This window comes from Artemia franciscana, unplaced genomic scaffold (assembly GCF_032884065.1).
Source record: "Artemia franciscana unplaced genomic scaffold, ASM3288406v1 PGA_scaffold_131, whole genome shotgun sequence".
Classification (NCBI taxonomy): Eukaryota; Metazoa; Arthropoda; class Branchiopoda; order Anostraca; family Artemiidae; genus Artemia; species Artemia franciscana.
In genome coordinates, this window is record NW_027062626.1 from 617,162 (window position 1) to 632,761 (window position 15,600).

At 37.0% G+C, this 15,600-nt stretch overlaps 1 protein-coding gene across 1 annotated transcript in view; it reads right to left on the bottom strand.

Annotated features, from left to right (window-relative positions):
- The window catches only part of LOC136041305 (aldehyde dehydrogenase, mitochondrial-like), a 41,444-nt gene extending 27,208 nt beyond the window's left edge, over positions 1-14,236 (bottom strand). The window contains exons 1-2 of the mRNA XM_065725928.1: positions 14,079-14,236; positions 2,211-2,417 (exon numbers count right to left, since the gene is read on the bottom strand). Of these exons, the coding sequence (XP_065582000.1) occupies positions 2,211-2,417; positions 14,079-14,114 (243 nt within the window). The 5' untranslated portion in view covers positions 14,115-14,236. The remainder of the gene's footprint in view (positions 1-2,210; positions 2,418-14,078) is intronic.
- Between the last annotated feature and the right edge of the window lie 1,364 nt (positions 14,237-15,600).

The following is a 15,600-nucleotide window of genomic DNA, read 5'->3' on the forward strand; positions in this document are numbered from 1 at the left end:
CACCCCTCCCCCTTATCCACCAGATTTGCATGTATTTGTATAGACTACCATGCTTGCGCACAAGCACAACAGTCAGGGGGGGAGGGAGTCAGTTATAATGTGTGGCTTGAAAATTTGATTGAAAATAGGCCCTAACCCTAACTTTGAAAATAAATTCAAATATGCCTCAAAACGCAGGTCAAAACCTGGAAACTGCCTTACCAAAGCTTACAGACCAAGAGACGTTATTTAAGTATAACTAAAAGAAGGAGAAGTCAAAACATACCAAAACCTACATAGATCTATTTTAAATTAGTCTTTCCAGCCTTAAAATAGGGAAGGATGGATACAGAACCCTTAAAACAATTTATCAAGTCCTAATCAGGTTGTGTATTCATTCATAAAAGTTCTACTCAACAAGTAGAAGATTTTAATAAATTATCAAATGCAATTCTTCTCACATTTTACTTATATCTTTTGTCCTGTATTTAATGGAGAGAACTTACATCTGCAAAAACTTTTAATTTAAGTCTTAAAAAATCTTTATTTTTTGCACTACCAATCAAGCGACAAGCTTGCTACTTGTCCCTGTAAAAAAAAACACCCAGCACCTGAAACGTCGATTCGACGCCATATGCGCCAGCAATGTCTCTGGAGGATATTTATCCTTTTTCTTTTTTTTAATCAAGCCCTAACAACCAACTTTGTAACCAAGAGCTCAAGGGGGTGAAGCTTAATTGAAAAATTACATTAAAGTTAAAATTACATAAAACAAACAAATAAAGAAAATGAGGCTTACCGTATACATTTTGTTTGGGCAACATCTTGAAGATTGGTAGGATAATGCAGGGGGTACCCAAAATAAACCAAATTAATTAGGAGCATGTAGAGCTGTTTTTTGTTAGTCATTGTACCCCTGTAGTCAGTGTTCACTGTAGAAGGCTATTTTCTGTTTGTGTAAAAATCAATGCGATTGTTATTTTGTGTGCATGTTATTTTTTGTATTGGTTAATTTTCATGAACAGCTTACAACCCTGAAGTTTTGTTTCCTGCTTGGGAAAACAGCTGCAGAAACCCAAATCCTAAAAACAGCCTACAGGGATGATGGTATGGAGGAGGCTATAAGTGTTTCGAGTGGTACTGCTGCTTTATTCCTTCAATATTGACTGCACAGCAAAAACATAGTTCTGTGTTCGATCATGGCATGCTTTGAAGGCAGAGTTCAAAAATAATTGAAACTTTTTTTCCAAGGCTGTTGCAGGTGATGAATCATGGTGTTATGGATATAATCCTTAAACTAAGCAACAATCAAGTCAAAAGAAGGCTCTAAATTGTCTTGTCCTAAAAAGCTCATTAAGCAATGTCAAACATTAAGACAATAACATTTTTTTTTTTTTTATGTGAGAGCACATGTCCATTCAGAATTAACTCCACTGAGTCAGACAGTTAACCAGGCATTTTGCGAGGTAATCTTGAGACAACTACACAACAGTTTGTTGCAAAAATTGCTGGATTTGGCACAGCTCTGGGACTGGTTTTTTACCATGGCAATGTTCCCATTTCAGGTATGTTTTGAAAAGAAGATTAAGAGAAAGGACAAGAGTATTAACAGCAATGAACAGCACTTAGAAGGAGGTAAGTGTTTATGTAGTTAAATTAAATAAATAACTTAGTACAAAAATAGTTTGGCTTCTTTTGGGTACCCCTGATATCTTGCAGAATTAGTGGTTCCAGCTATACTTAAGTAGGGCATCACAAGACTTTACGAAAGAAAGTAGGGGGTAAGACTCCCCTCCCCCACCAAAAAAATCATCTTACATTCTATATAAAGGTCTTTTGGGATTACCTTACCAAGGAGTTCCTTGTAGGCAAAGCCTAGTCCACTGCCTAGACTTCAGGTTAGATAAAATATATTAGCACATTAAACCTTAAAAAATACATAAACAGGTTGAAGTTTTAGCCTGAGCTTCAAAGCGAAAGAAAGCCAAACCACCTGCCCCAATAACCCCAGGAGTTGGATTTATGTACAACTTCACTTAAGTTAAATAGTGTTGTTGACTGTTTAGGCATATTGCAATGGTGTTCAGGGAGCAAAATTATACAAGAGTTAAGTATGTCCTAGAAATCAATAATACCAAAGTAGGCCTCCTTTTCTAAGGACTTGAAACTTCATCTTTTTTTAGTGATCAGTGTCAACTGATCCAAAGTAAAAATAAATTCTGATTTGTTACCTTATGCATAAGCTTTCCTCTACTGGATGCATCCATGGTTCTCCATAACGACCCAAATTTGAAAGCATTTTTTGCTGCCTTAACTGCAACATCAATGTCATGGCCATCACCTTCTTGGACATCACAAATTTTGTTTCCAGTACTTGGATTAACTACTGAGAAAACCTTACCACTTACTGAATTGACAAATTTGTTGTTTATAAATATCTAGAATTGAAAAATATTATAAAAGTACTGATTCAGAATACAAATGCAAATTTTGTTTCCAGTGCTTGGATTAACTTGAAGAAAAGCTTACCACTAACTGGATTGACAAACTTGTTGTTTATAAACATCTAGAATTGAAAAATATTATAAGAGTACTGAATTCAGAACTTAAAGTGATTAAACTCCTCATAGACCACATATATGGAAATCAAATAGTAAGGAAATTTCAAAAGAAAATTCCAGATTTTAATATACCAAATATCTGGTGTATAGAATGCCTGTGCTAGAGAATATAAAAACTTTACAAAGATGTTATCAAATTCCAGCTAAATTTTATTTAGGTCCCACTCTTTAAGAATAAAGAAGGACAGATTATGAGTAGTCAGAGCTTAAAGACAAAGGATGTTAGGTTGCCAAAAATCATGCTTTTTGGCCTTGTACCTAGAGCAAAATAAAAAGCAGTATATGCTAGCATGGAATAGGCAAAGCCAAAAAATATTAGAGGGAGTCATACTTTGAGTAAGTGTGGGTAGTTCTGAGGTTCCTGTGTTTCAGGCAGCTTGGTGCTCTAATGAGTTGTTTGCAGCAGCCTAGTTACTAGGATGGGTTGGGCCTAACTCGTACTAATTTGATAGTGCTACTTTGATAGCATGATGTTGTGTTGATGTTATTGTAGAAGAAATACGCTTGGCTTTTGTCCTCTGCATCACCAAACAAAATCAAACAATTACCAAAGATTCACATTATATAAATCAAAATTGAAAAAAAAAAATATAATACAAATCAAATCATCTTCTCTTCTCGTCACACTCTTGTGACTGGTAAAAAGTAGCATACCTAATAATACCAATAAAACTACAGCCAATTGGAAATATTTGTTGAAGACACAAAAACTCCCAATGCCTCTAACATTTCTATCTCTTTATCTTTACTAAAATGCGTGAAAACTAAAACGAGGGGTGGGTTCAGGCCCAATGACTCAATTTTCCTGTTTGAATATTTGTCACAATTGTGAATGAGGGTACTCTGAGAAGATGGGATCAATTGTTTTATCACTATTTACGTGCCTATAAAAAGGGCATGACTTACTATCTGTAAGTCAATACTTGACAAGATCTGGTCACTTCAGGACCAGCTCTAAGACAGAAGATAGAGTTTGCAATTGTCATATTTGGGTGGATAAGTCAATGTGGGATATAATGGCCTCCAAAAGACAAAACATATACATTATTAGCTGCAATATGGGTTTTATTAATTCCAAGGTAAATAACCTATGTTATTAATTCCTATGGTGAATAACCTGTTTTACAATACTGTCAGCAATTTCGTTTCCCTTAATCATTATGTGAGATGAACAATGATTGGATAACTTTTTCTTGCTTCTTTTTCAGACCAGAAAGAATACTTTTAGAATCAGAGAAGATAACAAAAGCACTTGATCCAGCTTCCTGCACATCGTCCAGAGCTTTTTGGAAAGCAAGGGATTCAGCATGAAAAAAAGAAGTTCCATCTGAGACTCTGATCCCAACTGATGAACCATCCATTCAGAAAAAATACCGTGGATGCCTTTCCATCTTTTGACACTTGATCCATCAGCAAATATTTTTTTCCAATTACAAAATTCTGCCATTTTAGCTAATGTTAGTCGACAAAGGATTAGACTGTTCATCTTATTCTTAGGGCAATCCATGCCAGGAATATTTATATATATGGCAGTATCTATGTTATTAGAAAGATTGGAAGAAAATCTGACTCTGGCAAGAAAAGATTCGATTTTCAGGAACACCAATACAATCCAGCAAAGAAGTAAACTTGACAACGGTTGAACTACTAGATGGCTTAAAATTTTCACAGGAAAATGTATAATTTGTGAGACGCTCCTTGATAACATGGTGATTTTGATTAGTATTTGCTTTCATAAAGTAATTAGAGGAAAGTTTCAAGAGCCTTTCTTCAAAAGAAGGGATATTAACCTCATTGAATAGTGTTGCAATGGGTGTACTTTTAGTGCACCTGTGATTAGTATCAGACTACAGTGCACTATTGATTCTATTTTCGAAATTTACTCTTTTTTTTTGGGTGAGCAATACACAGGGTGACAATATAAAATCTTTCCATATGTTATAAACATAAATAGTTTTTTAAGTCCATCTTGGCTGGCACCCCACATTTGCCCAGCAACAGCATACATAAAATTAAGCTGTTTTTCAAGTGCATCTGTCTTATAAGAAATATGAACAATCTAATTTAACTTATTATCAAGCCATACACCAATAAAGTTCACATTCTTGTCAAAATGAATGAACTGATTATACAGAGTCATATTGATTGAATAGAATACTATTTATCAACAAGCAAACTCTCACAACATAAAAAAAAACTGTCAAACTTGTTGCTTTCTGTCAGCTAGCCTACATTGTATATGAAAAAAACATAAGCACATAAGTACAATATATAAACAAAGCCTACAGCAATGTTCCCAACTGGCTTGTCAAATAAAAATGAGTACAATGAATAAAAACAAGTACATAAGTACACAAACATAAGTACATAAGTTAAAAGTAAGTAACATAAGTAAAATGAATAAAAGTGAGTATAGGAATAGAATAGAAGTGAAATGAACTTATTGTTTGCTTTTGCTTATATATTAATGCTAATGCTTGTGTGCTTGGTTGCAGTTGCCTTATTATGCTTTTGTTACAGGTACTTGGGTCAAATATATGTATTAACTGAATAGTACATCAACGAAATCATTGCTTGGTGTCAGAAGTTCAACATGGAAAGTACACCAGCTCCATCAATCAACTGGTCAAGCCCCAACCTAAAATCAGAAATGGAAAAAATTTAAGAGACATTGTGAGCTCATGTTTTCTGGTCCACTAAGTGGAAAATCAGATGCAGTGAAATGCTCATACTTACTGATCTGGACTGGAGAAAAAGGACAGGATGTGTTCTCCACTTGATCCTTAACTGACGCGGAGGCAAACAAGCCAAAAGTATATCTAGACAAAGTTCGAGAATTATATTCAGCCAAGTGCAAACCCCATCTTTGCCAGATACATCTTTCATCAGAGAAACCAAGCGGATGGAGAGACCATTGAGTCATATGTCACTCAATTGAAAGTACTTGCCACGGATTGTGAATTTGATACCCTAGAAGACCAGCTAGTTTGAGATTGGCTGGTCTTTGGAGTCAAGAATGCAAGAATCCGTGAGCGGCTTCTCAGTGAGGGAGCCACACTTACCTTGGCTAGAGCAATTGAGTGCAGTCGAGCTATAGAAACTGTGCAAGAGACCCAAGCACTCATGCTTAACGAACAGGCGCAGATTCCAATTAAGCAGGAGGTGGAAGTGGTTCAAAGACAGAAAAATTCCCCTGCATACTTTTTCTGTGGTGGGCCATACTCAAGAAGCCATAAGTGCCCAGCAAAAGGGAAGCAGTGCAGCAAATGCAGGAAGATGAACCATTTTTCCAAAATGGGCAAGAGCAAAGTAGTACAAGAACTTGAAACGAGAAGAAAAGTGGAAGATGGGAGAGAATTTATGACTGAGTCCATTTCCACAGAAGAAAAGGTGGAAAAGCCTTATGCTCTGATAAAACTGACAGAAAATGACAGTGAACTGGCGTTCAAGATAGACACTGGTGCCGAGGCCAATATTTTGCCACTCAAAGACTTCAACAAATTGGCAAGAAAACCAGCACTGCTTCTTACTGCTGATGTGCTGACCAGCTACACCAGAGAACAGCTAAAAGTACTGGGGACAGCCAACCTAAAAGTTCAGTACAAGAACCAAACCCCCCAGACCCATACCTTCCATGTGGTCTGCACAGATAGAGCACACATCCTCAGCCGCCAGTCCAGCGAACGACTTCAGCTGATCAAGTTTGTCCTCAGTGTCAGCAATCCAGCCCCAATCAGACCAGTCATCCAAAAACTCTTAAACGAATTCAGTGACGTCTTTGAGGGCATAGGGACACTGCCTGGAACCTGCAAAATATATTTGAAAGAGGGTGCAATCCCTACTATACAACCGCCAAAACGGGTTCCTTTTGCACTACAAGCTAAGTTCAAAGAGGAGTTAGACAGACTGGAGTCACTTGGGGGTCATAGAAAAAGTGACCAAGCCAACACAGTGGGTGAATTCCTTGGTTCTGGTGAGAAAGGCAGATGGGTCACTCAGGATCTGTTTGGACCCTGTTGATTTAAATATAGCAATTGAGAGACCGCATTACCCTATATCCTTATTTGATGAAGTAGCAGCAAAGTGCAAAGGTGCAAAGAAGTTCTTTAAGATGGATGCCCAAAATGGATATCAGTTGATAGTGTTGGACAAACCATCCTCTGAGTTGACAACATTCAACACCATGTATGGCCGGTATAAATGAAACTGATACCCATTTGGAATGATTTCAGCACAGGACAAATACCAGCAAAAGATGGAGGAGATCTTTACACAACTGGATATTGGGCTGATCATTGATGATATTGCAGGCATTGGTTGTAGTGATGCTGAACATGACGACAAGCTGAGGGCAGTACTCCAAGCCACAAGAGACAAGGGAGTGCGGTTCAACAAAGAAAAATGTGTTTTTGACACTACTTCCATCAGCCACTTTGGACACAGACTGACAACAAGCAGCATTGCCCCAGACCCAGAGAAAACCCAGGCGTTAGAAAACATGCCCGCACCCCAAAACCAGAAGGAACTACAGACATTATTAGGAATGTAAAATTGCTTGTCTAGATACATTTCCAACCTGGCTACGCTGAACAAACCCCTTAGAGACCTGTCCAAACAGCAGAAGTTCAAATGGAATACAAGCCACGAGGAGGCCAAGGGAGGGATTCAGAATGCAATCTCCTACTTTGATCCAGAGGCCAAGGAGATAGAGGTGATCACAGATACTTCCCAGCATGGTTTGGGTGCCCAGCTATCAACAGACAGAGCAACCATTGCTTTTGCATCTCGCTCTCTAAGTGAGACAGAGCAGCATTACTCCCAAATGGAAAAAGAGATGCTCGCAATAACCTTTACTTGCAAAAGATTTTACCAGTATCTGTTCAGAAGAGTGATATGCGTGACCACAGACCACGAGCCTCTTGAGTCAATCTTTGGGAAGTCTATACAACGGGCACCTCCAAGACTGCAGCCAATGATGTTGGCTATTCAGCCGTATGATATCAAGCTTAGATACAAACCTGGAAAGACTATCCCTGTAGTGGACACCCTATCCCGCCTGCACCTTGTGGGTACAGACATTGAGTCGCAGGTGGACATGGAAATTCTGGTTCACTCAGTCCTTCAAACTGTACCCATAGCAAGCCAAAGGCTAGCACAAACACATAGAGAAACAACTAAAGACGAAACACTGAACTCCCTGTTGGAAACAATACACGTGGGTTGGCCAAACAATAAAAAGAGCCTAGACAGAAAACTTGGGCACTTCTGGAATTATTGTCATGAGTTGGCAGAACTTGATGGCCTTGTTGTTAAAGGGGAGCACATAGTCATCCCAAGATGCATGAGAGCAGGCATATTAGGCTAATTACACTCTTCCCATCTAGGAGTGGCAAAGACCAAAGAGAGGGCAAGAACATCTGTATTCTGGCCAGGCATCACTCAAGATATTGAGAGGCTGGTCAACCAGTGCGAGGTATGTGCCAAGTTTGCCATGAACCAACAGAAGGAGCCAATGATCCTGCACAAAAAAACCTGACTACCCATTCCAGCATGTAGCTGCTGACCTGTTCCAGCTCAACAGACAGGATTACATGGTCACTGTTGATTACATGAGTCAGTTCTTTGAGGTTGATCGCCTGACAAACACCATGTCACAGCAGGTCATCAACAAACTGAAATCTCACTTTGTCTGATATGGGATTCCCAAGTGACTTACAACTGACAATGGCCCCCAGTTCAGCACAAAGGAATTTGGGCAATTCATGACTGACAAGGGAATAATACACTCAAGCCCAAACTACCCTCAGTCCAACAGCTTAAGTGAAAAAGCTGTTCAAATAGCTAAAAGACTCATTGTGAAGGCCGCTGAGAGCAAGAGTGACCTGTATCTGGCACTATTGGAGTATCAGAACACACCCATTGATGGATTTGCCCCAGCTCAAATAATGGTGGGACGCCAACTGAGATCACTCCTACCCAGCATCACACGAACTTTGCAACCAGGAGCCTTCCAATTCGACTGATTCAGACAACAGAGGGAGAAGGCCCAAGAGGCATAAAGCAAACACTATAATCAGCATGCAAGGAATATGGAACCACTGAAAACGGGTCAGAAAGTGTGGGTCCAGTTGACTGACCAGGGAGCCTGGAAGAAGGCAACAGTTTGCAAGACTGGCGACAGCCCTCGTTCATACTATGTGCGTCTTGAAGAAGGAGGGACGTTCTGCCACAACAGAATACACATCAAATCAAGACAAGACCAAATGGTGACTGACCTGCATGATGGTGCTAGTTGCCAAGTTGAAACTTCGAGCATCTCGCCATAAAAAGAATGTTCCTGATCCCTTAGCTGATTCCCAAGAGACTGCAGACCCCCCTACAGTGGAGTCTCCAACACCAAAAGCAAGGTGTCACAAACAAAGAGGCGGATGCCATGGATCCAGCTCAGGCAGAGCAGATTAACCATGGAAGAAGCGTGATGGCAACTCATTCTGGTCATCAGGTGAAACCCCCAACAAAGTTGAATTTGTAGAAAAGAAAGGAGATGAAATGAATTGATTGTACTGTATTAATTATAAAAAAAAAGAAATGAACTTATTGTACTGAATGTAAAAAAAAAAAAGATGAAATGAACTTATTGTACTGAATAAAAAAAAAAAAAAAAGATGAAATGAACTTATTGTACAAAAAAAAAGCAAATCGCTCTGGTCGTCAGATGAAACTCCTGGCGAAGTTGAAGTTGAGCATATACAAAAAAAAAAACATCATTGAATCACATGAAGAAAAGAAGGAAGATGAAATGAACTTATTGTTTGCTTTTGCTTCTATATTAATGCTAATGCTTGTGGGCTTGCTTGCAGTTGCCTTATTATGCTTTTGTTAGAGGTGCTTGGGTCAAATATACGTATTAACTGAATAGTACATCAAAGAAATCATTGCAAGAAGTACTTTATTATCTAGGAAACTCTCCCAACATAAAACTACCAAACTTGTTGCCTTCAGACAGCTAGCCTATATAAACACATAAGTGATATATAAAAACATTGACTACAGCAATGGCCTGTCAATCAAGCTGGGCTGTCAAATAAAGTGAGTACAATGAATAAACTGAAAAAAAACTGAGGACATAAGTAAAAACAAAAGTACATTATAAAAAACAACATACACCCATGAATCTAACTGGCCTGTCAGATAAAAATGAAATAACAGAACTAACACATAAACAATGTAAATGACACATTAACATGATGCATTACAAATTTCATTTATTTATGATTTCAACAAATGCTGGCACAAAGCTCTTTCTGTAGTGCTCAGTTCTTGCATTAATAGGATTTAAAACTGGGATTTTTTGTGCTTTTGATTGAGGTAAACTGGGTTTGGAGGGCAATAATGGGCTGGGAGTATACATTGAAAGTGTGGGTTACAACACAGATTATTTCCAAAACTGGTACAAAGACTAACATGTACCAGTAACTAACATGTCAGGCTGTAAAGGTGGGAGGTGGAATTCCTTGAGAAGGAGGATGTAAGGCACTTTGCCCTGACCATAAATAGTTCTCAGGGCTCTCTTCTGGATAATTTCTAGTCTATTGGACTGATCTGCCATAAAATTGAAATGCCACACTGGGCAAGCATACTCAAGCTGTGGATGGATAAAAAATGTATAAAGGGAGAGGATATGTGCCCTCTGCCTTATCCAATCTTATCTGAGAGGATAAGATTAAGGGACAATCTTGTCTATGTTCATTTTTCCTAGAAAAAAGCAGTCCAGTAGTTTTTAGGATAGGAAAAACCAATTTTTTGTATTAAGCAATATTGTAAGTTTATTAATTGCTCCCTGGAGCTTGGATTGACAAGTTTCAGGAGAAGTCATCTGCATAAAAGGCAAATTTTATTGAGGGCATATCAGCCAAAATAATATCATTAATCACTATCTTGAAAAGAAAAGGACTCAAAATTCCTCCTTGAGGAACACCTAATGAAACCAATTTAGTAGAGGAACTTCCTGATCCAGCTCTAATTTCATTAGATCTATTAAAAAGCACTGCCCTGCACCAATTCTAAAAAAATTTCCGACATTCAATACATGAACCTACCTAAGTATTACAAAGGGGTCCATAGTATCATGAGCTTTCTTTATGTCAAAGAAAACTGCAGATACAACTTGCTTTCTTGTAAAAGCTTTCTTAATATCATACTCTAAGTTGAATTAGGTTATTGAGAGTGGATCTACCTTTCCAAAACCAGCTGTTCAGCTAAGTAGATTATCAATAAGGGATTCAAACCTGAACTTAATCACTTTCTCAGAGTTTAGCTATGCATAAGGTTAAGGCAATTGGATGGTATGATGAAGGATTGGATCAATCTCCTTTACCTTTATATATTGGGAGTTGGAACTAAAGTTGAAGACTTCCAATCTATTGGAACAGAACCAGATTTCCAACATCTATTAAACAAGTAAAAAAAAAGGGACATCCAGAAAGTTAATGGAAGAGCTCCAAGCATTTGTTGTCGATCAAATCTTCACCCATTGCTGAGTCATTTAGAGACTGTATTATAGAAGTTGACTAATCCATATCAAAATCTTTATCAAGGTATGTAACAGACCCTGGGGGAAACTGAGCATCCATAGACAGAGAGTTATTATATGTACAATTATTTGAAGATTGACCTGCAAAATGAATATTCAATGTCTCTGCCATTTCATATGGCTAGAACTGAAATGAACTATCGTTAGACTTAATCCCTTGAATAGACTGCTCTCTATGCTGATATCCTGCAAATTTTCTGAAATTTTTCCAAAGGGTTTTGGTAGGAGTTGATTGATCAAACTCATTTCACAAATATCTTCCTAAACCATTTTTCTTTCAGCTATGAAAATTCCTATGTTTTAGTAATTCTAATTTATTATTCCAAAAATGGATATATATATATATATATATATATATATATATATATATATATATATATATATATATATATATATATATATATATATATATATATATATATATATATATACTATTGTGTTTAGAGTTTGAAAAAAATATTTGAAGCATCAATGATGCTTTCAGTGATATTGTCATTTAAATCATCAAAATCATTATTTTTTCAGGGACAATATTTCCCAATTTAACTGTTCACAGCTCTCAATTATCTTCATTGAAAATCTATCTAAGTGTAATATTGAACTTAGAAAAAACTGGTCTTTTGGACAGTCCTGTAATAATTAAGACAGTTCCAACTGCCAAGACTATCAGTGAACTGGGATATCCTGGAAATAGATAGTCTGCTACCAATAAAACATAGGTCAATGGTTGAATTTTTACCATTGAAGGAGTGTAAATAAGTTCCTAAATTCTTAAGTGTAATTAGTGTGTGAGAGTTCTGACTGACAGAGATTGAATCCAACAATAACAATGATTAAGGGTCTCTAGGGTGGGTTGAATCCCATAGAGGATGGTGAAGAGTAAAATTGTCAAGCATTAGGTGGTTTAAGGAAAGGTCTAATAGTTTCTTGAAGGTACAATTATTTAAAAAAGAGGATTTATTTATGTAAATATTAACAGCATACAGAGGAGGCTGATTATCCATCTCAACCTTTGCAACTAATACTTTCATAGATGACTGGACATCAATATTAACAACAGAGCTAATCAAATTATTCCTCATAAGTTTTAAAAAGACTCCACTTTTTTTTGAGAAGAGATTAAACTCTCTCTTTTCTATGTATTGTATAATTTTTAATATTAAATTTTCTAGTAGAGGACCAATGATTTCAATAATTGCAAACAATTTCTGGGGATTCAATATCCAAAAACCTTTTCAACTCAACCAGACAATCAATGGGTAAACCTGTTGCGGTAAATTGAACAATTTTCATTCTAATTTATTAACTGTCTTTGATACTAAGGAGTTTTTCCATTTGTTTTTAGTTACTTTTTGTTTTGAAATAGGCAAAATTACACTTGCATTTCATTAAAGGAATTGATTTTTTCTTAAGGAAGGTTCTTTTTTGTACAATGCTGATTTTAAAGGTGAAATTGAGATTAGGACAGAGTCAATAGATTCCAAGTCATTTTCAGAAATAGAATGATTTGAGGTGGAATCTATAAATGTTTTATTAGATGATGCATGTGAGGAACTAAGATCTAGAAACATTTTTTTTCCAAATGGCCTGAGATTGAATCTTCAATTGGTTTGAATTTGGAGGATAGAAATGAATTGATCATTTTAGGAATTCTAACTGTTAAGGTTTCATCAATTACTTTTTTAATTAGGGGTTCTATGACTCTCTGTTGTGTTGAAATGATTGGACTGAGAGTAGGGTTTTCAGGGATTGGTATAGGAGGGAACTCCTCATTAGAAACAACTAGAAATATGCCTTCCAGCTGTGTATGTGATTTAAGAACATCTGCATTTTTTTTTGTAGCACCAATGGTGATTTTTTGTGTACTGCCTTAACAATTACCTTTTCAAATTTCTTTGTTATAGGACATACTCTGTCTTTAGCATGATGGTTGCCAAGACAATTAGGACACTTGAATAGTGCATTACTTTCTCTATTAATACTACAAAATGATGTTAGGTGGCTGTTGGTATATCTTGAACATCTAGGTTTACTGCAACATACTTTGGCAGTGTGGCCATGACTTTGGCCATGGTTGTAAATCACAACATGGGGAATATATGCCTTGATTTTTTTAATACCCAGAATAGAAATAAATTCAGGGAGGTCAAGTGAGGGAGCAATGATAAAACCATCAACATTCATCTGGTCAGATGTCTGTTGGCCAAAGAGTGGATGTACTCTTTTTATATCCTTTAATTGTCCTCTTTTGTCCTTTGGTTTATCTAATAAAGCCTCTATTGTAAAAAAAAACCCTTATCAAAGAATACCAGCCCCTTAGGCATGTAGCCTTTGGGGGGGGGGGGTTGTAAACCCAATGAACCTTGAACAGAGAAATCCTTTTCACAGGAAAATATTAACACTGGATCATAAGCTAAATCTAGCTTCCTTATCTCTAGAACCTAGTTCAACACTGCTTAATGTTTCATCTTAAAACAGTTAACACTATTGATGATCCTAGCAATATTGTGTCTTTTGGAAGTTTTTATTTTGATTTCTTAACAGCATAATTCTTTTCATAATTATATCCAGTGGTGGATTAAGGGGACCAGGCTGCCCCAATTTCATCAACCAGACTCTAATGATAGGCCTACTGTCCCAGCTTGTAAAAACAGCATATGAAACTGTTCTTCCTGAGTCAGGGGAGACGGGAATTTCAATGCCTTTCCAAGCACAACAGAGAAACCAGGAAAAAGAAATTACACACTACCAGTCACAAGATGAAAAGAAGGAAAATATCTTGGTAATAACATTTATACAATACACAAAAGAAAAGAAAAATTATCATAATGCTTTATAAATTTAATCTTTAAGGCATCACCTCAAAAATACCGATAAATACATACCTCTGTGTATTTCACGGATATTCCTCTGTGAACCATGTCGACCACGTTTTGCGATTTCAAACAAAAATGGTCGTCTTCGTCCGTTTGTTCTGCAAAAGTTGATCACTGCACTCCCACTCGTGCGATTTCATTCAAAAACGTCGTTTTTACGTGATCTGTCAAATTTCTTCTGTTTTTGGCTGCAAGTAAAGTATATGTGTCACAACAGTGCCAAGGCCGCGTTGACATATTTCTATTGAGCTGTTGAAAATCGCATCCGTTATTCTGATTCAAAACCTCTGTTGAACCAAAAATTGCAAGTAACTAAGAAACTAATCATGTTTATTTAAAGTTTTCGATTAATTTTTGACAAACAACTTAGAAAAAATTAGCTTTTTGAATGTTTTCCTTGGCTTCTAGAACTTGATTTAGTCTATTTTTGTCCATTTGCTTTTTAAATATTTCGCAATATTTTTGCGGTTCAACGGCTGCAGTGAATAGTTGATCTTTCTGTGTGAACATTTTTACGATTTTCTTACATCTGCCATCCACCGGCCTTTTTGCGTTAAAAAAACGCCAAATAATCAATAGAGACCAAAGGTAAAAGTATGGGAAACTGTCTCTAGCTTTGGAAAGGATAGTAATAATCATTATCTAGGATTTGGTAATTTTGCTTGACTATAAGTCAAACACGGTTTCAGCAAGGTTAGGCTGATAAATACAAAACTGCTCTATGCCTATAATGAAAATAATCAGCTCGTAGATAAAGGGATCTCATCTGATAGTAATTCACTTGACCGGGATAAGGCGTTTGATGAGGTCCCTCATCGTTGACTGAAGCTCGAGCTAGAATTAAAGCAATTAAACAAAGTAATTATCAACCGGGTCACGGCCTTCCTGACATACAGAACGTGGGCTGTTGTTGGCTGTACTTCCAATGGCTCACTATTTTACTTTAACTTATAACCAGTGAAGAGTGTTGTACCCCAGAGCAATCTCATTGCTCGACAGTATTCTATACTTATAGCAGCAATGCCTCTGATTGCAAAAATATAAAATAACCTTCTATGCTGATTACTTTGAGCTTGTTGGGGTAGCCAATACTTTTGAAGCAATAGCCTCTCTGTAAAAAGATCTCAAAAACCTAGCATATTGGTCAGAAAAGTGAATGCTACAGTACAATGCTGAAAAATGCAAGATGACCAAATAGGACCCAACAGCTGCAAGGAACATTACTCATTGAACAGTCCCAGATTAATCAGCCACTACCAATCTATTGCAACCAGGAGAGAAGAGAGATCTTTGTATTGGGTTCATCAACATACACTCTCAAGAATATTTTTTCAGCAGAAACACACATGTTATAAAAATGCTGTATACCAGCCTAGCGCTGGAGTTTGGTAGGACATTGGCCTCACCTCTATTCAAAGAAGACAAAAAACACTTTGAAAGTGTCCAGCGGCCTGCTACTAGAACGCCATACAGCTGGAGAAGACTTTCTTTTTCAGGAGAGCCTTTTGGCATTGAGAATTTAACCTTTGTA